The sequence below is a fragment of the Gigantopelta aegis genome, chromosome 6 (genome assembly GCF_016097555.1).
Source record: "Gigantopelta aegis isolate Gae_Host chromosome 6, Gae_host_genome, whole genome shotgun sequence".
In the NCBI taxonomy this organism is placed as follows: Eukaryota; Metazoa; Mollusca; class Gastropoda; order Neomphalida; family Peltospiridae; genus Gigantopelta; species Gigantopelta aegis.
The window spans coordinates 90,208,289-90,233,312 of NC_054704.1; the positions used below are offsets into that span (position 1 = coordinate 90,208,289).

The 25,024-nt window shown below is 34.9% G+C and overlaps 1 protein-coding gene across 2 annotated transcripts in view; it reads right to left on the reverse strand.

The window, feature by feature from the left end:
• Positions 1–5,929: 5,929 nt before the first annotated feature.
• LOC121375322 (serine/threonine-protein kinase Sgk1-like) overlaps positions 5,930–25,024 on the reverse strand; it is a 116,191-nt gene continuing 97,096 nt past the window's right edge. For both annotated transcript variants that reach the window (XM_041502719.1, XM_041502718.1), the window contains 10 exons: positions 22,198–22,247; positions 21,435–21,708; positions 20,743–20,855; positions 19,723–19,759; positions 17,130–17,216; positions 15,873–15,968; positions 12,143–12,250; positions 11,400–11,537; positions 10,545–10,602; positions 5,930–7,811 (listed from right to left, as the gene is read on the reverse strand). In XM_041502719.1, the coding sequence (XP_041358653.1) occupies positions 7,696–7,811; positions 10,545–10,602; positions 11,400–11,537; positions 12,143–12,250; positions 15,873–15,968; positions 17,130–17,216; positions 19,723–19,759; positions 20,743–20,855; positions 21,435–21,708; positions 22,198–22,247 (1,077 nt within the window). In that variant the 3' untranslated portion in view covers positions 5,930–7,695. The remainder of the gene's footprint in view (positions 7,812–10,544; positions 10,603–11,399; positions 11,538–12,142; positions 12,251–15,872; positions 15,969–17,129; positions 17,217–19,722; positions 19,760–20,742; positions 20,856–21,434; positions 21,709–22,197; positions 22,248–25,024) is intronic.

Here is a 25,024-nt window from a genome sequence, read left to right on the forward strand (position 1 = left end):
AACAGTTGGTCATTTTGAAACAGCCATGAAGAGGCACTTGATGACAGGATAATTAATTTGTTTCCCAATATACCTCCAAAGAACCCCCCCCCAACCCCGAAATAAAAAAGAAAAAGAAGAAGCACGTACTACATATAAATCCCTAAAAACATTGCTATCGTTAATAACAATAATAATAAAAGTAGTATAAGTGTAACATTGTTAAAATGAAATGTAACTTATGATGGATGTTTAAAACAATTAGTAAAATGCATGTTTTATTTCCACAATTAACCAGTTGCTGAGACGTAGCCTATATTGTGACAAGCGTTTTGCTGACGTTGTCAGTGACGGTGGCATTTTCCCCATGCTCTGAACGCAAATTTGTAAATGTGAAAAAATACTTGTAATATTAACACATTAGTAAGGACACTTTTTAAATCTCTAATTTTCTTTCTAACTTCATGTGGAGTTGAACTTATTATTATTCAAGAAGAGTCACATATTTCTACAATTATGCGTGATTAAGTGATAACAGATCGCAATATGTTTATATAATCATGTATGTGTTTATCATTTAAATTCAAGAATGGGTTACCTGCAACAAACTTGAAATATTCATGATATTATTATTAAAATCACAATATTACGTTTTCTGGCATTACATGGAGTTAAACATACTGTTATTCTGACCCCTTCAATAATTATTATTCAGTTGCAATAGTTTAATTACTGCAATGGATCAATTTTGGAATTATCTAGAGCATACGGAGCTAGTTGTCGCTCTTGTCAAAAAGTATTCACGAAGACTCTTGAGGACTGCCACTCCCCAGGAGATTGAGATTTAAAAATCAAAACTTGCACAGGACAGAGTTCGATAGAATATATATAGCTGTGATGGCACATATACTCATGAATCAGTTTACTGTTATTACAAACACGTTTTGGGATTGAACCTCCTCCCCCTCCCACACACTCAAGCAAACTGAGTATTTCCATTACATTTCCAGCACGCGTATATCCACTGCTTCCAATACAGTACTAAGTGCGTGTTCAGTGTGGGCTGGGGTTGGGTGTCAAAACACACAATGTTCCAAGCAAATTATCTTTAAAAAACCATTCCTGGGAAGCATTGCCCGACCCCCTTTATAAACTTCGGTTGCCACAGACTATTCCTCCATGCACAACTGTCTGCACACGCACATAAGAATATGTGCACATTTTTGTTGCAAATATTTTAAATGGATCAGTGATCCAAATGGGGGTGATAGGAGTATACCTGCTGCACTATAATGACTTCAAACAGACCAACAAATACTCTTTTAACCAACTTATTCTATCTTCTTTAAAAAAAAAAAAATCTTAATGTAATTTTATTTGAAATATACACATAAAAAAAGAAAGAAAGAAAAAAGAAGAGTACCATACCGGTGAGGTACACAGTATGCACGTCAAAAGTAGTTTGCAGTGACCTAGTTATGGTACACAACACACCGGCATGATCATCCCAAGTTGTACTTGAATGCAAGGTTTGATGATCCTATATGAATAATAAGAAAGATCTGCTCCAGAAATGAAAACTGTATGGACAATGCCATACCATAATACGACCCGTCAGTGGTGGGTGTATAAAAGGAAGAGTAGATTTTTGTAGTTTTTATCCACCAAGACAAATTCACAATATACGCAAATAAGTTAGATATGTACATTTTTATTTCATATAACATCTTTCATTATGTCATCACTTTAATAAACAATAGCACAATTACATTCATCTTACATTGCTTTATTTGCTGTCCACACGGGCATGTATTTTTATGTACATTTATGTATAGATTATCACAATACTGGCAGTTTGATATTAAATAACACAACACAACTTTAGAGTGGAACATCTCTGCATGTATGGGATACAAACAATGAACCCCGATTAAGAAAACTATTAAATAAACTTAAGTCCACAGAAAATATAGAGAGGATTCAATTACATTTTCAGATGTTCTATTCTAAAATTGTGTCGTATTTGTTATCATGCAGAATTAGTTTCAACGCAACATGTTGCATGATTTGTTTTCAATTGAATAAATTTATACAATTTTTCAACATACAATAATTGCTGTATAAATGATTCTTAAAATGCATCACTTAAAAACAGTTGTTATACAATAAATATCACTGTGTACAATGATATCATAATGAACTGCTTAAAAATCTTTGCACAACACAGAAAAACAACACACAACAGAATGTTTATAAAATCCATTAGCCATGGGATCAGTGATTTAACACATTTACTAGCTACGATTAAAAATTCACTAGCCCTACTTTCCTTTAAGTTAATACAATTTTACTAAATAATATTAGTAATAATCAAATATGTCACCTAAAGTTGGAGATAGAGCTTAAAAACACTAATATTAGGGTGTTGGGGTGGGGGCAGGATATTCATATTTACAAAATGGACTCAACTGCAACATTTGACCAAAAATATTCACTAGCCGTTGGGCATGGCAATAGTAGTTATTTACTAGCCCAACATTAAATATCACTAGCCATGGGAGTGAGGCTACCATAATCTACAAGCCCTGCATAAACAAAAATCCATGAAACATAAGTGAAACCTGCTATCTGTATTAAGATGCAATCTGCCTTAACAGACCACTTAATAATGCTTACCACACTCCCACATATCCCAGTACAAATTCTATCCTATTTGGAGAGGGAATGTTTTGATATTCATCTACCAATATTCTTTGCACAACTGTTTGACAGATATTTAAAATGACTACACTGAGTTTTCGGAGATTGTCGACCAACAGAGACTTTTTAACGAATGTATAGATATTAATTTAATATATATATTTTTAAAAATAAAATATTAGTTGTATATTAAAATTTTGAATTTCAAAGTGTTACTGATCATTCTAATGTTAGCACTAGGTCAAACTTCATTTTATTTCCTGATATATTTTTTTTCAGACAAAATTATTCGGTTACTTCACATAAAAATATTAGGACGATCAGAAACACTTTGAATATATAGACACTGATATTCTAGAATCTAAACAAGAAAATATATTTAGTATGTAAAAACATCTTACAAGACACCAAACTCAGGATAGCCCCTTTAATAGCAAGTTTGACAGGGAGGCCTCGGAATGACTTGGATGATCATCCCCATTTAAAATGCCAGATCTGATAGCTGTACAGCAGGATCTGCTGCCCCCCACCCTACCCCAAGAAGAAAAGGTCACATATATCGTACAATATAACAGATACGGTAAATAAAACATTCAGTAAGATTACACATACTGTATATGCATGATATATTATTCCAGTTACACAAAGTAATCATTAATACTAATTAGTATTTAGATGTCTGCCAGTGTCTGGGCTAATATATTAATTCCGCTAATCAAGATTCAAACAAACTCAAAGAGACTGTCCATGCCTGCTATTTACAAGTAACAGAACCTTATTAACAACTAAAATTATATATTAAACACATTTTCTTTTTTAGAATATTAATGTCTGTTTATTTAATGTGTTTCTAATAGACCTAATGTTTGTAGTACCTAATATTTGTTTTATTTCCTAATAGGCTACGTATAGACACATTGATATATTCTAAACAAGAACATTTAAAATAATGTTGTAATTAAACGGCTCGATTCACCAAAACAACATTTCACAATGGCTGCAAAATCAGGACAGTCACATTAAGTATTTTGGGGGAGTTAGAAACTAAATCTAATATACTATCATATCCGGATAAATGGACTTTTCTCCATAATCTAGAGGACAACACAGGAAAAAAAACCCCAACAAAACAACAGCCCAAAATAATTGTGGATACTACATTCTATATACAGAGTGTAATATACATGTATATACACTAAATTAAAATGACCAGTTATGATGTATTTCATACTTATTTAAAAAAGAACATATTTATTTTTTATTTTTTAAATCTGTTAATGTTGTCTACCAGAAGTAAATTAACATTTTTAATGGTCTATAATTTACAATTTTAAAACACTCAGATGGAAATAATATTATGAATTTGTATGTTATAGTATAGTTATTGATGTTGGTGTAAAATATCAAAAACAATGATAAACACAAAATAGGAATAATTAGATTTTGTCTACTATTTGAGAAATTATTACAAAACAGAAAAAAACTAAACATTCCACTGATGGCAAAGGCACTGAGGAACACTAGTTTGTTTTTATTCCAATATAATTGGTATTAAATAAATAATACTGGTCAAAAGTGATTTTGTTTAGTTCTTTGTAGTTTCAAGATAGCAGCCAGTGTATAATGAACATAATATAGCAGGGGTCAAAATTGATTAAAATTCATGCCAGATAATCGCTTCGGAAAGCTACAAATTCTGCCAGCTTCGATTAAAAACATGTGAGACAAAACATGTTTGACTCAAACTAATATGTAAATATAAATGTAAAATAATTGTCGGTCCAACAGGCCGACAGGTTAAAAAATATCACGGCCCATGTTGACCGGCAAAAACCAGTTGGGACGGCAATCTTTTGACCACTTTGTAATGTGCTACATGACCTGAGATATATATACATATATATGCATGTATTCTAGTCATAGAAATATCTAAACAAAAGAAGCTTGCAATCAAACATCAACATTTAATTTAATTAAAATATGACCATGAAATGATGAACATTATCAGGTACTACAATTAAAAGGTAGTCAAGGGAAATAACTGTAACACTAGTGTAGGTGGCGATGTACAATACAACCTAATTCTTTAAGGGCCTTTCTTTATAGATGCTAATTCATACCTAATATATGTACACATATGTATTATACCATACCTTTATTATATTTGTAGTGTGTACGTTAGTTCAAGTAGAGAAAATAGGGCACTACCCATATGTTCAATAAAATTAATTTCTTTTATTGAATATATTATTTGTTATTCGCCATTAACATAAATTTAATCAAACATGATTAATGAATGCTAAGACTGCCACTGAGTTAGACTTTGAACTAATAGTGTAACAACCAGCTGTTAACAACATGTGTTAACAGCTGTCATGGTGCAGGTTTGGCATTATGCATTCTAGTGCTTTTTCATTAGAGTGGTGAATACAACACATACAACATGTATTCCTCCAAATGTTTGACACATTTTAAAGTTTTGTCTTGAAGTATCTGTGATCATAATGTTTTTTCTCAAAGGTGCAAACCCTAGTTTTAACCCGTAAAAATGGACACTAAGTTTAGTTAATTTACAAACATGTAACTCATTTGGATAAAGTTACAGAGTATATGATGTTAAAACATGAAATATCCTTAAAAATAGTCTAGAACTCGAATCAATAAACCCCTACTTCTCAGATGCATGTGCGTTTTTAAAAATATGAAAAATGCAATTTTTGGTACTACAAACACCAGGATGACCAGAAACACTTCGGTTCTACGGAAATGGATAATCTAAAGAATGGAATACGAGTAATGTTTGATTTCAGTGATCCTAAACGGCTCTAATAATGAAAAATATGCTGTAGTGTTTATAAACTAGGGTCTGTCCCTTTAAGGCTGTTTGTAGTATTTTAAGTGCTTTGTATGTGATAAGTTATGTATATTTTAAGTGCTTTGTATGTGATAAGTTATGTATATTTTAAATGCTTTGTATGTGATAAGTTATGTATATTTTAAGTGCTTTGTATGTGATAAGTTATGTATATTTTAAGTGCTTTGTATGTGATAAGTTATGTATATTTTAAATGCTTTGTATGTGATAAGTTATGTATATTTTAAGTGCTTTGTATGTGATAAGTTATGTATATTTTAAATGCTTTGTATGTGATAAGTTATGTATATTTTAAGTGCTTTGTATGTGATAAGTTATGTATATTTTAAGTGCTTTGTATGTGATAAGTTATGTATATTTTAAATGCTTTGTATGTGATAAGTTATGTATATTTTAAGTGCTTTGTATGTGATAAGTTATGTATATTTTAAGTGCTTTGTATGTGATAAGTTATGTATATTTTAAATGCTTTATATGTGATAAGTTATGTATATTTTAAGTGCTGTGCCTGTTTTTGTAGTTTGTATACCACAATTCCATACACTGTCTTGGTGATCTGACCATAACGTTTCTATTTTTGTTGGTATGCATTCACTATCTCATGTTTTAAAGCTAAACTCTATAGAGCCAGGTTTAATAAATATTTCATGTGCTTTCCTGTTCTAAAACTAACTTCAATTACTGATAAAAATATGTGTCTCGAAGAAAAAAGCAAATCTTTGCAACACAATTGTAAGTGTTTCATAATTCACATAATTAAGACTAGACAACTTTGTAACAGAAGCAAATTCAGTATTACAATTATTGATCGAGATGTGTGGTCTCTGTGAAAAAAAGCAAATCTTTGCTAAACAATTGTAAGAGAGTCATAATTCACAAAATTAAGACTAGAGAAAGTCACAACACAAGCAAATTCAGTATTACACTTGACAACATTCCCCATCTACTAAAAGCCTTCCTAAAAGGAAGCTAATGGGGACTGATGTTTTATGAGGAATTTGCCTGTGATATTTTGATTGGTGATTGTTTTGTGCTGTTTTCACTGTAACATACACCGTACATAAACTACAACGTTACATACAAGCAAATTAAAAACCAAATACAAATATGACAAAGTCAGACTGTTTTTTTCTGGAGTAAAAATAAAATGTACAGGGGAAAAAAGGAACAAATAAAATAAAAACAGAAATGCTATATTTTACATGTGGCCATAAAAGGTTTAGATTATAAAATAAATGTAAGACCCAAGGTATATGAATTTATCAGACCATTTCAAGTCATTTATTAGTAGCTCTTTCTCTGTACCTCTTGGTTTCATTCATTTATAGATATTTTCTTGCTTATAGTTAATTAAGGTTCAAGCGTGCTGTCCTAGACACAAACCTCAGCTATCTGGACTGTTTATCCAGGACAGTGGTTAGTATTTAGTGATTAGTGAGAGAGAAGACAGTGTCATGGCCTTACACCTACCCACAGAGTCATTAAATTGACACCCAACAGCTGATGTATTTTTCGTGCTGGGGTTTCATTAAACATTCATTTATTCATTGCTCTGGTTGGGAGCTGGTGCCAGGAGGCGAACCCAGTATCTATCTGATGGCTTAACCACTGTGCCACCAAGGCCAGTATCTCTTATTTATACCTACAGTACATTTTATACCAAGGGACAAAAAGAAAATACCACATTTGAATATACGAAAATAGCAGAGTTTACTGTCAAATCAAAGCTAATATAATGCTAATTTTCATTGTGCTTAGAGCTTAATATAAGTACCTTTCATTCAAGAAATATACTAAAACATAGACTGATATTTTTGTTGAAAGTTTGATTTTCTCTTTCATAATATATATACTTAGGAAAACTTAGTTTAGTCACATAAAGCAACCAAATGTAACTGAGTGATCTTGTCTCTCAGTATACACCATTCATAATGCTCAGTGTGTTGTCACAGTACACTGAAACCCGTTTGTATTGTGCAATATATTAGGACTAGGGGATTCTCACTGCTCATGACAAGATAATGCTAACAGACATTTTGCTCCCAAGTGACAAAATGTCCGAGAAATGTTTTGTCCACATTCAATGCTGCATATTTTACACACACATATGTACACAGTCTTTCGTCTACACATCACAGAGATCATCCAAACGCGTCTTCGGCCGGCGGGACGTACGAGAATCCTTCGAACACGCCGTCTGCCTCCACAACGCTAGCACTAACCATTTTACAGCTCCCCACGGACCGACCGACAGAAGCTGGAAAATTAAAACATTTTACATTACTCAGGTGCACAGCCAGGGTGTTTCCTCAATCATAAAGTGTATGGAACTATATACAGTAGAATCTCATAGGGTCGAACTCGGAAATGTCGATTATATCACAATGTTCGAACTATAAACAAAGTCCCGAGTTACACTTACACGTTGTTGGTCAAATGGTTAGGTTGAACTAGTCGATGGGTCGAACACTTTCTCGAGCACCGACGGCGCTCGAGCCGAGACTCAACTGTACATACATATACAGACATAGACAAACCTACAAACATACTTAGATGAGGAATAACAAATGATCTGTCCTGAGTGAATGACTGTTGTAAACCTGAGGGGCAGATAACTCGTTTGTTCCTTGTTAAAAGTTGAAGTTTTTTTTTTTTTAAAACACCACTACAGCACATTGATTTATTAATCATTGGCTGTAAGTCCCTGTACGAGTTGTATTGATTTATTAATCATTGGCTGTAAGTCCCTGTACGAGTTGTATTGATTTATTAATCATTGGCTGTAAGTCCCTGTACGAGTTGTATTGATTTATTAATCATTGGCTGTAAGTCCCTGTACGAGTTGTATTGATTTATTAATCATTGGCTGTAAGTCCCTGTACGAGTTGTATTGATTTATTAATCATTGGCTGTAAGTCCCTGTACGAGTTGTATTGATTTATTAATCATTGGCTGTAAGTCCCTGTACGAGTTGTATTGATTTATTAATCATTGGCTGTAAGTCCCTGTACGAGTTGTATTGATTTATTAATCACTGGCTGTAAGTCCCTGTACGAGTTGTATTGATTTATTAATCACTGGCTGTAAGTCCCTGTACGAGTTGTATTGATTTATTAATCACTGGCTGTAAGTCCCTGTACGAGTTGTATTGATTTATTAATCATTGGCTGTAAGTCCCTGTACGAGTTGTATTGATTTATTAATCATTGGCTGTAAGTCCCTGTACGAGTTGTATTGATTTATTAATCACTGGCTGTAAGTCCCTGTACGAGTTGTATTGATTTATTAATCACTGGCTGTAAGTCCCTGTACGAGTTGTATTGATTTATTAATCATTGGCTGTAAGTCCCTGTACGAGTTGTATTGGTTATTATCTTTTTTCCCCATTGTCACTTTTAATTAGTTTTTAATGTAAAAATTCCTCTGCTGTCTATAACAAATCCATAACCTTGCACTCATTACATGGCATAATTTAAATGACGTCATAGCATAATGGCGTTCTTTTTACAGTGAAATGTTTACCGTACAAAATAATACAACTGTGGTTGCATCAGAAAATAATTATTTTAGCATGCTATTAAAGCTGCTCCTCATAAAAATATACCATTTCATGTTGATAAAACAAATTTTCCAGTAGATTTTTGTATAACGTATAACGTATGCGTAATCTGACTCATGAATGTAAACATTAAATGAATAAAAGTGAAGTTTGAGCCATAGCAAACAGTCAACCAATTGATGCCTGTAAAAACTAAATGCAATTATTGAAAGAGAAAACAAATTACCCAAGATATTTGAGTTCATATGGGTAATAAAAGTTTGTTTTGTTTAAAGACACCACTAGAGCACATTGATTAATTAATCATCAGTGATGTCAAATATTTGGTATTTCTGACTCGTAATCATCAGAGAAAACCCACTTCATTTTTCTTAATGCAGCAAAGGATCTTTTATATGCACTTTCACACAGACAGGAAAGCACATACCACAGCCTTTGACCAGTTGTGGTGCACTGGTTGGAACGAGAAAAATATAATCAGTTGAATGGATCCATAGTGGTGATTCGAATAAATGTACATCATTGATCAATCCATACAATATCCTTCTGCTGTCTGTCTTGAACTTTTACTTGGTGAGATGGTATTTGGTACACTGTATATAAAGTACCCATTACTCCTAATCAATTAAAGTAGTCTAACAGTGGAGCAGCAGAGAGCCAAAATGCCCCCACGTTTTCGAGATAGTCCAACCCGGAGTTCAACATAGGTTGAGATATATCAAAATGTTTGTCTTGGGGTCAGGATTCAGGATTCAGGATTCAGGAAACCAGTGTTAAACATGGTGACAAATTAGTGCAGGCTGAGAAAATTTGGAGTCAAAAAAACATGTTTTTGAATGGAAAAATAAGAAAAAGCAAACATGTTGCAGCAGGTCTATTCTGTAAAATCTATTTAATAATTTAGTGTCACAATAATGCTGTGTTAGAGCTGCTGTACCTAACAGCTGTTGATCAAAATGAGCTCAGTTGTTACTAACACGTGTTTTTGAATGGAAATGTTGCAGCAGGTCTATTCTGTAAAATCTATTTAATAATTTAGTGTCACAATAATGCTGTGTTAGAGCTGCTGTACCTAACAGCTGTTGATCAAAATGAGCTCAGTTGTTACTACCCACAGGGTGCGGGGCATAGCCCAGTGGTAAAGCGCCCGCCTAATGCGTGATTGTTGAATCTCCGTCGATATGCACAATGGGCTATGTAAGTGCACCAGCAGGTCTATGTCTATGGGATGGTGCATATAAAAATCTACTAATTAATAGTGGGTTTCCTTTAAGACTATGTCACCATATGTTTGACATCCTGATGATTAATAAATCAATGTGCTCTAATGGTGTCGTTAAACAAAAGAAACTTTTTTTTACCCACAAAATCAGCTGCTGTATACATATTGCATACATTTTGCTAACAGCGAACATTCTCATTTAGTCTTACCTGGGACGGGCTCTCTCACAAATTCAGGGTCAAAGTGTTTGAGATCTAATTGTCCACTCTGAAAAGAAGAAGAAAAAAGTAATGTTAGTAAACTCGCTCTGAATGTATCAATGAGCAGTTTTATCAAAACAATTAAGCAAAGATTCTTTCATTTTAACCCTTTGGTAGCATGACGGTGCCCTTAGTAACAATGTTGATGTAGTGATGCGTTGCACACCGCTCAGACTATCACTTCATTCCAGATAATTTTCATCAATGTCCCCCACTAAATATTCACAGTTATATAACAATCTAACACTGTGATATCATAAAAAACCCATACACCACATGATTACTTGGTGTAGCAGCTTAGGAAATAAGTCTCCATCAAAAAAATCATTTAAAATACTCAAATGCTTTTCAAATGTTTTCTTTGATGATTATATGTAGGCTGATCTTTGTAGTATTTAAATAACTAATTGATTTGAAGTTCCTTCTGCATGTAATATAACAGCAGAATGAAGTGGTTCTCAGGCATGAGGGTGGAGTACTTAATACTTCTCTCATTTACATGCCCATATCAACTTAACTTCCTGGCATGTTTGTCGGCACACAACAGATGCACTTTGATTGCAGATGGCAGCCAGTATATCAAAGAATGGTGCATCATGCGAAGACACTCAAACCAGGAGGCTAATTCACTGAACTCTCACAACTTTGTGATCTTGCAGTGCAATGCTAAAAGACTTGCAAAGAGGATGCTTTGTTGTTTAGCAGAGCCTGAGAGACCTTTGTGAATTAGGCCCCAGATTATTTATTCTGGATGAACATATATTAAAAGTATATTTGAAATGGCTGTTATAAAACAGTACTTACAACATTTGGATTGTATGGAGGTTTTATTTTCCTTGCGTAGAGATCGTCCCATGATATACTTTCAAAAAAGTCATGTCCTTTGATTTCTTGAAAATCTTTTTTGGCACCAAGTCGACTGTCCTTCTCTTTCTGCAACAACTGTAACGTAAAATACGGCATTAGTTCAATAATTAGTTTAAATATTAAAATTGATAATACTGAAAACAATCAAGGGGAAAAGATCATAAACGAAAGATGATATCTTGTCGATTACAAAACTTTTCAAAGTTACAAGACAGCAACATGGTTCTTATTTTGATGCCAGTTTGAAGCTTAATGCAATTCCTCAACAAGAAAAGTGCAGGTATGAAATTGGTTCCATAAAAATCACTCAAACCACACACACCTGCATTAAAGCAATTGTGTAACATATTTAATTGTGAGTTAATTATTGCACATTATTATTAAGTTTCAATGACAAGCACCTGTCATGGTTGGAGAGACAAGGACTGGGATGTGGAGGTGGACAGTGAAAGACGTCGAAAGATAGGACAAGCTGCCAGATCAGGAACAAATGAGATGGAATTTAAAGAAGAGATAGGAATGGGGACAATGTGATAAACATTTTAAAAAATGTTTTACTGAATGTCGATGCCGCCGCTTTGTACATTATTTCCTCAGGCTTTTACAAGAGATAATAAGTTACTTAGACGTTTTTACAAGAGATAATAAGTTACTTAGACGTATAACAGTAGGTGACCTACCCCCTCTAAAATCTGCCTTGCAAAGTATGAGACGTTAGTTCTTAGTCGGAGCGGTTTGAAGAGGATGTTATCATACATCTCGGCCGTGTCGCGACTGTAGAACGGAGGCTGCAAGTATAAAGTTACAACTAATTAATGAATGTAAACACAAACAGAAATCAATACTGTCAACTAATGACCAAAACAAAGAGGAATTGCAACTCAATGCTGTCAGTAATTAAGTACTGAAATTAATCCAGATGTGAGTCATAATGAGTTAGGCAGGGCTCACTCTGTACACTGACAAATCAGCTAATTGCTAATTTTTATAACAAAATGGCTACAAAATTTAGTGTTTGGCTAATAAAAGACCTGAGTTTTTAAACATTGTAGATGTGGTGGCACACTGCACACTGCTCAGACACTTTATTCCAGATAATTTTTATCAATGTCCCCCATTAAATATCCACAGTTATGTAACAATCTAACACTGTGATATGTGATTATGGCATTAGAAACATCAGGATGACCAGAAACACTTCAGTTGTACAGAAATGGATAATCTAAACAATAACATGTAAGTAGTGTTTGGTTTCAGAGATCATAAACGGCTCTGATAGTGAAAAATATGCCTTAGTGTTTACAAACTAGTATAGGGTCTGTCCCTTTAAATTAACCATGTTTTAATAAATTTCAAGGCAATACTCTACATTTCAAAAAATTAACTAAACCAAAATGTGTTCAAATGTAAGCCCTGGTTAGGCCCACCTTATACAAACATATATTAATGCACCTAAACCATGTCACAATTTTTTTACATATTTCAATGCCTATTAAAATTGTTACATAATTATTGAACATCCAACAGAGGTATCTTAAAACAAATATTGCTGTCATTGACATTTCCAGTGTACAGCTATGAAAATGTGTCCGATTCCTTTATAGATACTAGGCCGAGTCTAGCGCATTGTTAAGTGCATTATTAAGATGTTTGGCAGGACATAGCCCAGTTGTAAAGCGCTCGCTTGATGCATGTCGGTCTACGATCGATCCCTGTCGGTGGGTCCATGGGCTATTTCTCGTTTCAACCAGTGCATCACGACTGGTGTATCAAAGGCCGTGGTATGTGCAGTCCTGTCTATGGGATGGTGCATATACAAGATCCCTTTCTGCTAACTGAATAGAGTAGCTCATGAAGTGGCAACAGCAGGTTCCTCTCTCAATATGTGTGTTCCTTAACCATATATCTGACTATGGGATGGTGCATATAAATGATCCCTTGCTGCCAATCGACAAGAGTAGTCCATGAAGTGGCGACAGTGGGTTTCCTCTCTCAATATCTGTGTGGTCCTTAACCATATAACCATAAATAAAATGTGATGAGTGCGTCGTTAAATAAAACATTTCCTTCCTGCCTTCCATGTCTGATGCTATATAACTGTAAATAAAATGTGTTGAGTGTGTCGTTAAATAAAACATTTCCTTCCTTCCTTCCATATGTCTGATGCTATATAACTGTAAATAAAATGTGTTGAGTGCATCGTTAAATGAAACATTTCCTTCCTTCCTTCCATATGTCTGATGCTATATAACTGTAAATAAAATGTGTTGAGTGCGTCGTTAAATAAAACATTTCCTTCCTTCCATATGTCTGATGCTATATAACTGTAAATAAAATGTGTTGAGTGCATCGTTAAATAAAACATTTCCTTCCTTCCTTCCTTCCATATGTCTGATGCTATATAACTGTAAATAAAATGTGTTGAGTGCGTCGTTAAATAAAACATTTCCTTCCTTCCTTCCTTCCATATGTCTGATGCTATATAACTGTAAATAAAATGTGTTGAGTGCATCGTTAAATAAAACATTTCCTTCCTTCCTTCCTTCCATATGTCTGATGCTATATAACTGTAAATAAAATGTGTTGAGTGCGTCGTTAAATAAAACATTTCCTTCCTTCCATATGTCTGATGCTATATAACTGTAAATAAAATGTGTTGAGTGCATCGTTAAATAAAACATTTCCTTCCTTCCTTCCATATGTCTGATGCTATATAACTGTAAATAAAATGTGTTGAGTGCATCATTAAATAAAACATTTCCTTCCTTCCTTCCATACGTCTGATGCTATATATCCGGAAATAAAATATGTTGAGTGTGTTATTAAATAAAACATTTCCTTCCTTGTTAAGATATTTCTAACTGATAAAGCCTTTTTAATAATAAACTAACACAATAAATACATATTTATATATTTCACCAAATATCAGTTTTTGTATATCCAATGTGTTTCTTAATGTTTGTAGTCGCTTCAACTTCATTTTATTTCCTTTTTTTCTTCATCATTTTGAATGGCTTCCCATAGTCTAAGTGAGGAAGCAATGAATCATTCCCTGCACTTTATTTCAAGGTGAGTCTAATTGATCTATTATGTCGGTGGGGAATAAGACTCTAGATTATGACTGTAGAGGACTGGGTCGCAGCTGACTGGTAGAGAGCTTGTCTTAGGTTGGGTGGGTCATAAGGTCATCACCCTTCTTAGAATCAGGTGTTTTCTTTCCAACCATTGCCCCATAACTGACACAATCTCATGTGATATAAAAACTCTATCTGTCATCACCTTCCTCCCCCCTCCCTCCCCCTCTCTCTCTCTGTCTGTCTGTCTGTATGTCTGTATGTCTGTCACTCTCTCTCTGTCTCTCTGTCTGTCTCTCTCTTTGAAAAAACACATTATAGACACCTAATAGCCATAGTTTAATATGTGCTGTCTACTTACAACAATTCCTATCCTTTCCTGACTGTTGAAAAACATCTACCCATTTAACCCTGCCCACTACTATCAACGGAAGTCAGCATACATTAAACACATTATACTATTAAAATAGCTGACCTTGCTAAATTTGGATGCCAATGTTAGTAGGTCTATGATCTAACTGTAAATGAATTTTAATACTGCCAGTGTTTGCACTGACCTGGCCAAGATGGAAGCTACCTCTACAATGAGCTGTGACAAGTCGTTTCCTCCGGCTACGATGTATCCCCATCTGCTCTTGTATATCACTAACACGGTAAAAACCGTCAACAGTGAAATAGTTTTCACATTACGACATGGTGAAATATCCTCCAGGAAATGAAGAAAAAAAGGTGACAGATGTAGATGGTTTCATTCATAATTCTCTTAACGCAGTATGTAATAATATATGTGTCTGTAAACAACTGGTGTTGAATTCAGAAAGTAAAGACACTGAAAGTCACTGAGTTTTTAAATGCTTACAGACAGCAGACAAACAGCATGTACACAGGATTTACAACTGGGGGTTAAGTGGGGAGGGGGGACCATGTTTTGAGGGGAAAAAGTGGACCTTCAATAGTAAAAAAAAAAACAATTTTTTGCAAAGAGTAGATTCATTATGATGGGGATTTTAATTTTAACTTAATAATTTGTTTAATGTTTGTGTCCACATGCATCAACCAGCCCTTCCAGCCCATGTAAAGACCTTGTATCATAATGGTGGATTTTTAAATGTAATTATTATGGGTGGGATACATACAATTTCACAAGATATGACAACAAAATACTGCAGTATCATCCCAATTATTTTGTACCATAAAATTTAACAGTCTGACTAAACACATTAAGAAAATATGAAAAGAGATTACGAAGTACCAGCCCAAGATTAAGAAAATATGAAAAGAGATTAGGACGTACCAGCCCAAGATTAAGAAAATATGAAAAGAGATTAGGACGTACCAGCCCATACATCATCTCGTAGAGCACGGCTCCCAGACACCACCAGTCTACCGTCTTGTCATAGGGCTGCTTTCTCAACACTTCAGGGGCTAAGTACTGAAAATATCACAAAAGAATAATACATGTACATAGACAGGTACATTACAAACATTTCATTAGAAATACAGTACTTTGGAAAATATACTAGTATATTTACAAGCACATTGCAGACTCTTTTTTTTTTAGAAATACAGTATTTCAGGAAGTCACGTGGTTAAACAGAGTATCTTGTGGAGTGGCAATCCTCCTACAGATGAAGGACCTGACAACAATTCCTGGAAACAATCACAACATTGTGAATATGCTTTCGACTCTTGTAAGAAGATACAATTATAATCACGATAACAGTTTCATCACTGATTAAATAAATATATTTTCTGATGGTTTCAAAGATTAAAATTTAATTAACGAAATACATGCATGTACGGTAAGTAAAGATGCTGAATTAACCATTGGCTATTGGATACATGTCAAATATTTGATAATTCTGACAAATTGTATTCAGAGAAAACTGTTACACTTTTCCATTAGCAGCAAGGAATTGTTTATGTACACTTTCCCACAGACAGGACATTATATGTCATGGCCTTTCATATTGCAGTGGCACTGGTGGCAATAATTGGGACGGGAACAAGAATGGATCAAGACTGAAGCCATACATGTAGTTGTCAGGCAGTGCAAATACTTCCAGCTACTACAGGCTTTGTTTGCCATTAAATTACATGTTACCACAATATCTTGCTAGATTATCAAGTTTGGCAAGACCAGTGTGTTTAAATTACATGTTACCACAATATCTTGCTAGATTATCAAGTTTGGCAAGACCAGTGTGTTTAAATTACATGTTACCACAATATCTTGCTAGATTATCAAGTTTGGCAAGACCAGTGTGTTTAAATTACATGTTACCACAATATCTTGCTAGATTATCAAGTTTGGCAAAACCAGTGTGTTTATAGATGTGCTGGTGTTTGTAGCAGCTTCAGATTTACTTCATGTGAACCAGAAACCATATGAGAACTAATGTCAAAGACCTTAAAACCACCACAGAACTAATATTTACCAAGGTTACCAATCAACAAACCAGCATTCAACAATGTTAAAAAAACCCATGAACATACAGTTGATTGGATATTCTACACTGAATGTTGGATTTCTCAAAATGCTTAAATAAGTAACTCTTATGGTCAGTACTTTATTTAATTTTCCGATATTTACCTCAGGCGTGCCACAGAAAGTAGATGTGGTGCCCATGCCCTCGATTCCTTCTTTACACAAGCCAAAATCAGTCAGCACTACATGTCCCTGAAATAACAAGTAAATCATGTCAGATGTAAATCTTCTTAGAGCATGGTAATCACATCCTGCTTTTTACAAATTTACACAGATCTATATCTTTTAGAAGTACCAGGTTCTCATTTTTTGTACTTAGTTGAATTCCTTGAATTTTCCTTTGAGTGGGACTACCCTAATTATCTAGCTGCAGAATTTGTTTTTCTTTTTAACGATGGTGTGTTCTTAAAGGGACATTCCTGAGTTTGCTGCATTGCAAGATGTTTCCGACTAATAAAATATTTCTACGAATAAACTTAAGATATTAAATATATTTTCTTGTTTACAATATCAGTGTCTGTATATTCAGTGTGTTTCTGGTCATCTTAATATTTGTAAGAAGCCCAAACTGGATTTTGTCTTCAAATAATTTTGTACATACGAAAATCTTTTTTTAGGAAATAAAAGGAAATTTAACCTAGTACAACTATTAGAACAATCAGAAACATGTTTACTATACAGCCACTAATATTTTATGCAGAAAAATATATTTGATATGTAATTACAATCGTTAAAAAGTCTCTGTTAAGTTGATAACATCTTAAAAATTGCAGCAAACTCAGGAATGTCCCTTTAAACATTAAGGGCCAAATTATATAAAGCCTGCTTTTGACTTACATGCAAGCAACTACCTGTATTTACAACACTTAATCACCTGCATTTAAGAAAAAGAGAATTTGTAAGTTCAGCTCTAATTAATTCCATCATTAATCAATTCATAAATTCAATCATTCAATAATTTATATGCTAATACTATCAAATCTTAGCATGGTACAGTGAACAGAATTTAATTTAATAAATTCCTAGAGCAGGTGTTGATCATACGATATCTAGAAAATGAGGTGGTTATTACAAGATATCTGACTAAACCTTTTGTGCATGTTATTTAAAAATAACCATTCAATCTACAGATACATAATCACATACAAATATAAGGGGAAATAGGCTATATTACACACATGTGAAAAACAATGGTTATATCACCAGGATTTTAGGTCTCACTAATTTAAACAGGGGCGTGGCGTAGCTCAGTGATACAGCGCTCGCCTGATGCACCATCGATTCCATCCAGGATCAATTTCCTGTCGGTGGGCCCATTGGGCTATTTCTTGTTCCAGCCAATGCTCCACCACTGGTGTAACAAAGGCTGTGGTATGTACTATCCTGTCTGTGGGATGGTGTATATAAAAGATCCCTTGCTGCTAATCGAAAAGAGTAGCCCATGAAGTGGCAACAGCGAGTTTACTCTCTCAATATTTGTGTGGTCCTTAACCATATGTCCGATGCCATATAACTGTAAATAAAATGTGTTGAGTGCATCGTTAAATAAAACATTTCCCTCCTTCCTTCCACTAATATAGACTCAACAGGGTTTTTTTTTTTTTTGGTCTGTTCTGAGTTCTGTGAGGTCTTTTCAATGCAGTAAAATTACTAACAGCTGCTGAGCAGTTGTGGATTACTTTACTTTACCGGATAATTAAAGCTTAACATTTCAGTGGTTTTTAAAAACAAAATGTTTTTATGTTTTGCATGTTTGTAATTAATTCTGGCAGTGATTATTTTGGACATACATATTTTAGGCACAATGTTCAAGGCCTTGACTTTTGATGCAACCTAAAGCCCTGACCACAGACAGATATGAGGAAGGAGAAACGCCAACTCAACAAAAAGGGTAATAAAACAGTTGTAGCACACACTGTAAGAGCAGATAAACTGTCATGAGGACTTAGGTTTGTCAGGAGTTCAGAGACTGTCTGTCTTCTTGGAGCATCACCACGTCAGACATTCAACTATAAATGTAGATCACTTTGATTCATACCTTCTCTTTTTTTTTTTTTTTAAAGATGCATACATTTACAACAAAAACACATCTGTTTAATATTTGATTATTTCAGTTTTTCACGTACTAGATTATACTAAATGTTTGCTGTGAACATTATCAGGGAAACCTGCAGTGCTGTTTGTAAAATGATATGTAGCTACATCCCATGCATCATCACTTTCACTAACGGAAAGTGTAGGAGAATTCACATTATTTGTATAATATTATCAGCTGATACAAAGCAGAAACATTTGTTAAAAATGCTGTAAAAATGGAAAATCGCAAAAGTGAAACAAGAATTTGCCAAGATATGAAATAGAAAACTCATCTCCAGTCAATTATATACTGATGGAAAGAAATAAAGGATCACACAGATAGCAACAAGAAATAATGACTGCATCAAAAATCAATTCATATTGTCAGAAGTTGACTGGGAACATATAGGCAGCACATTCAACACTACAGACATTCAATCCCACATTATAACTTGGTATGAAATATAGACATTACTACGCTTTGGTCTACAAATTGATGTATTCCCTTATTTCTTTTCATCAGTATATTACAATGAAATGCATTAATGTGACTAACAAATATCAAGCAACAAGAAATTACCATTACGAACAGTTTGTCTATAAAAGAATAACTCCTAATTACCTGAGAATCCAGTAAAATGTTTTCTGGTTTGAGATCTCTGAAAAAACAAAACAACAACAATAAATATTAGCCACAAAGAAACATTATGCAATTTGGAGCATGTATAGGATGTGACATCAGCACCTACTGAATTTAAATTTGATGTATTAACTACTGTACTGTCAATGACTGATGCTAATACACTTTATTTGCTCATACCGAGACTGAATTTCAGACAGTCCTCAAACAATCCTAGTATAACAAAACTAGGTAGGTAATGGGTTCATATCAATTCAATTGGTAGGTGTAAGGCCACTACACTAACTTATCTCTCACTAATCACCTACTCACTGTCCTGGACAGACAGTCCAGATAATTGAGGTGTGTGCCCAGGACAGCACGCTTGAACTGTAACTGGATATAAGCATGGAAATCGGGTTAAAACGAGGGAATGAAACAATTGCAGTGGTTCTCTAGAGCAGGTAAAACTATCTCTGTGGTGGAGCCACTACTGGGATATGAACCCAGAAACAATCTGATGTTTTATTTTCACTATGCCACTTATATAAGACCAATCATATTAAAGTAGTTTTAAGTTCCTGCCATTATGATCTATCTAATCCCTGCTGGAACATCATTTTGCACGATGTAAAAATGCTACAATTAAGCTACTTTTTGGCAAACCCTCATTATGACCTCATAAATCAAACAGTACCAATCAATTCCAATTCCAATAAAATAAGATTTAAACAAAAATGAAATTTGATTCCAAATTATAAAATATATATCTGTAGTCACACCAATATACATGTTTATGACAATACTATGGTCATTGTCTTTGTCATTTTGAAGTATGGCTTTGTTTATGTCTGGATATGTTTTAAAATGTTCATTAATGTGGTCATGTTCTTGATTTTGTATTTGGTAACGATGAGTTTTTTTTTAATAATAAATGTTCAAATGAAGTGTAATGTAAGTATTTTATTTCATTGAATGTTAAAGTACAAATTATTATTATTTTTTAATAACCAAATTTCTTACCTATAAATAATATTCAGGGAATGTAAATAGCCTATTGCACTTGCCATTTCGGCAGCATAAAATTTGGCACGTTGTTCTGGGAAATAGCGTTCTCTTTGTAGATGGAAAAACAGCTGAAAACAAACAGTAATAACAACAATCTATCTTCAACCTTGAATTAAATTCACTAAATAAGTACTAAATTGAACAATTACATTTTGGCCATTCTTTTAGTGAGCACATAATGCACCATTTTAAAAAGGTAGGAAAAGGATTTTGCATTTGACATATTAATTTATATAATTATGTATAATTTTACAATATGTTTTCAAATATAATTTTCCCTGGCTACAATTACGACTTTAATATTTTGGTTTTAATTGTTCATTATTTACATTTATCAACACTTTTCCTGAGATCCTTGTTATATCTTTACACAGACAAATAGTTTGTTATAGTTATCTCCCCTTTCAGCTATGAGGTAAGCTATGTGTGTGCTCTAAAACAAACATGTTTAAAATGTTCCTGCACTTTTGTTTACTTAGTTTAAAAAACATACCAATTTTGAAGTATTTTTTAAAGTAAATTACAAATATTTAAATCAAAATCCAATTAAAAAAAAAAAAAAAAAAAAAAAAAAAAAAAAAAAAATATATATATATGTATATACATGTATATATATATATAAATAATAAAAATAAAAATTAACCCACCTCTCCACCATTGACATAGTCGAGCACAAAGTATAACTTGTCGGCTGTCTGGAATGAATAATGCAGGCCAACGAGAAACGGGTGCTTGACATTCTTCAACAAGACATTTCGCTCAGCCATGATATGTTTGGCCTCGTTCCGCTTCATAATGGCCTGTTTCTGCAGCACCTTTATTGCATAAACCTCTCCTTCCGTTCGATGTTTCGCTAGAAGGACTTTGCCAAAACTTCCTTTTCCAATGACTTTTAAAAACTCAAAATCACTTGGACGGACGCTGAAAAACAGAAAATGAATTAATATTACATGTACAGCGGGTTTGCCAATAAATCATTTATGTAGATGAACACATCATACAGACTTGCTTGTGGTATGTGGTATTTTTTATTCTAATTATCTGCAGTATGCCTTTCTGTTTGTCTGTCTGTCAGTGTCTGTCTATATCTGTCTGTCAGCCAGTCTTGATCAAAGAACCTCTGAGCCATTAATAATTTCATAAAATTTATCTATTATTCCCCCCCCCCCCCCCCCACTTCCCCCTTTCCTATTTCTCCTTTTGATTTCCATTTCATTTATTCCTTATCTAAAAGTCGAAAAAACGTGGAGAATAGTTAGAATGGACTGAAATCATAGTAGAAATTTTAAAAGGTTTTTTTCTTCTATTATGAAAATGATACTGATACTCAAAGGGTGCTACATGAGAAAGATTTATAGATCTCAGTATTATAATAAATAAACCAATGTCTGTAGAATTATGTCACTTTACCTTGGCTTTTCACTTGGACCCAGGTTAACTGGGTTAGCATCTTTGCTGTTCTGTAAATAAAAAATAAAAAAATAAAATATATTAAATTATCTTTCTGAGGCCTAATTCACATAGCTCACTAGCAACATCACATTATCTTTGTTGGTCTCTTTGCACTGCACCGGCCTCGGTGGCGTCGTGGTTAGGCCATCGGTCTACAGGCTGGTAGGTACTGGGTTCGGATCCCAGTCGAGGCATGGGATTTTTAATCCAGATACCGACTCCAAACCCTGAGTGAGTGCTCCGCAAGGCTCAATGGGTAGGTGTAAACCACTTGCACCGACCAGTGATCCATAACTGGTTCAACAAAGGCCATGGTTTGTGCTATCCTGCCTGTGGGAAGTGCAAATAAAAGATCCCTTGCTGCTAATCGGAAAGAGTAGCCCATGTAGTGGCGACAGCGGGTTTCCTCTCAAAATCTGTGTGGTCCGTAACCATATGTCTGACGCCATATAACCGTAAATAAAATGTGTTGAGTGCGTCGTTAAATAAAACATTTCTTTCTTTCTTTCTTTCTTTCTTTGCACTGCACTGTGAAATCGCAAAGCTGCAAGTGGTTGGTGAATTTGGCCACTGATCTGTACATGTAGACATTCAAATTAAAACCCTGAAATTACATGCATGTAAAAGTGGCACCAACTTCATCAGCACAGTTACAAATGTGTCGACCCAAGCTTATGACCTCACACAGTGTGTGTGTGAAGTACCCAGCATGAACTGCAGAAATACTGAAACAGCTCAACTCTGCATATACTGGTGGTATCAGTCTTTTCTCAAAATAATTTATATACATTTATTTCTTCATGCAAATTCAATTTCCAATATTACTAACAATTCATGCAATCTGTGAATGTTTAAAACTGGATGTCACTGTATTTATTTTCAACCTCTACATAAAGTGGCCATACTACCATGATTGTATTATAAACTGTATGGTCTGTGAGACAGGTGGTGTTCATATATGACTGAATATTTGATGACAGTAACAGATTACTTTACCAGCCGGGTGACTCCATGTAAATCTACATATATCTTTCACTTACCAACAGCTGAACGACAGGGTCACAATAATATTTTTTTTCATTTCGGCATTCACTGACAGATTTACAGGTAGACTGTACCCATTAAACAAACAGCTGATTCAGGCAGTATTTTAACCAATAAACTGAGTCAAAAAATAATTAAATTGTTTTTCCTTATATATACACACACTTTACAGCAATTTAATTGGATGAATGGAGATTTCTTTAGGTTTTTTGTGTGTGCGTAAATTGCTGAATCAACTTTTTTTCCCCCCTGAACAAATGTAAGTATACTAGTGGAAAAAAGTAACTGTGTATGGTTATCATGTTGATAAAAACATAATTTCAAGACATGAAACGATAAAGTGATCATATAGCATTATTTATTAGGCAATTAAGCAAAACGTCAATTCATTTAAAATGTCACAGCATCCGTCATTTCATCGGTATTGGGGATGAAAGACATGGGGGGTAAAAAAACAGTTCACAAAGTTAATAGCGCGTATGGCCACCGTTTGCGTCGATGCAGGCCTGGCACCGTCGCCTCATAGAGCCTACCAAATTGTTGAAGAATGCGTGGGGAATGCCGTTCCAGATCTGTACTAACGTCTGACCAAGCGCTCTCAACGTCAGCGGCTGGTTAGGCAGTGCACGTACACGACGTTGCATCTCATCCCAGACGTGCTCGATTGGTGCAAGATCGGGTGAGACCGCAGGCCACTGCAACACATCGATGTTCTGCTGTGCTAGAAAATCCATTACCACCCGGGCGACGTGAGGTCTAGCATTGTCATGCTGAAGCGTGATGTGACGTTACTGTCCTTGCACAAATGGGATGACGTGAGCCTGAATAATGTCGTCACGGTAGCGTACAGCGTTCAAATTGCCATCGATGACCACAAGAGGTGTTCGTCCAGTTGACGTGATGCCACCCCAAACCATGACACTGCCTCCGCCAAATGCACGTCGCTCCACAACACAGGCGTCACTAAAACGTTCTCCAACACGACGATACACTCTTGAACGGCCGTCACTGCTGTCCAAGTGAAACCTGGACTCGTCCGTAAACAGTATACCCACCCAGTCACGGCGATTAAAGTGCAAGTGTCTTCTACACCAAGCCAAACGTGCTACACGATGACGTCTTAGCAAAAACTGAACGGACAGCCGGGCGTCGCGGACGGATACCATGTTCACGTAATCGATTCCGTACAGTTCTGGGATTAATGGCACGCAATCCAGGAATGGTCCGCGCTGTCAGACTTGCCGTTTGGAATCGATTCCTGAGGTGCACGAGTCTGATGTGGTTGTCCTGCTGTCGTGACGTCACGCGTGGACGGCCTGCACGTTGTTGGTCTCTGATATTACCAACATGTTGATAACGTCTCCACAAAGCCTGAATACTGTTTATGTGTACACCAAATTGCGTAGCGACAGCGTGATGGCGCATACCAGCCTGGATCATGCCAATTGCGCGAAGGCGGTCATTTTCGTTTAGCCTGGGCATTGCTCTGCTACAATTTTCAACAGAAATAACCTGCTTTTCTGTACCCCCGGTTGGCATGCAATGACCCGACAGTTGAAAAGTCGACAAAAACTTGAAAAGTAACATGTTGGGAGAAAAAAATGGGAAAAACATGTTCATGTCCCAGAAGCAAAACTGCACGTGCAAATACGGCATTGACCCAGCTATTGTGTGGCGGTGCGTTCACTGGTAACATGTACAAAACATCAGGCTAAAATATTGAGCGGTTTTATTTTCATCA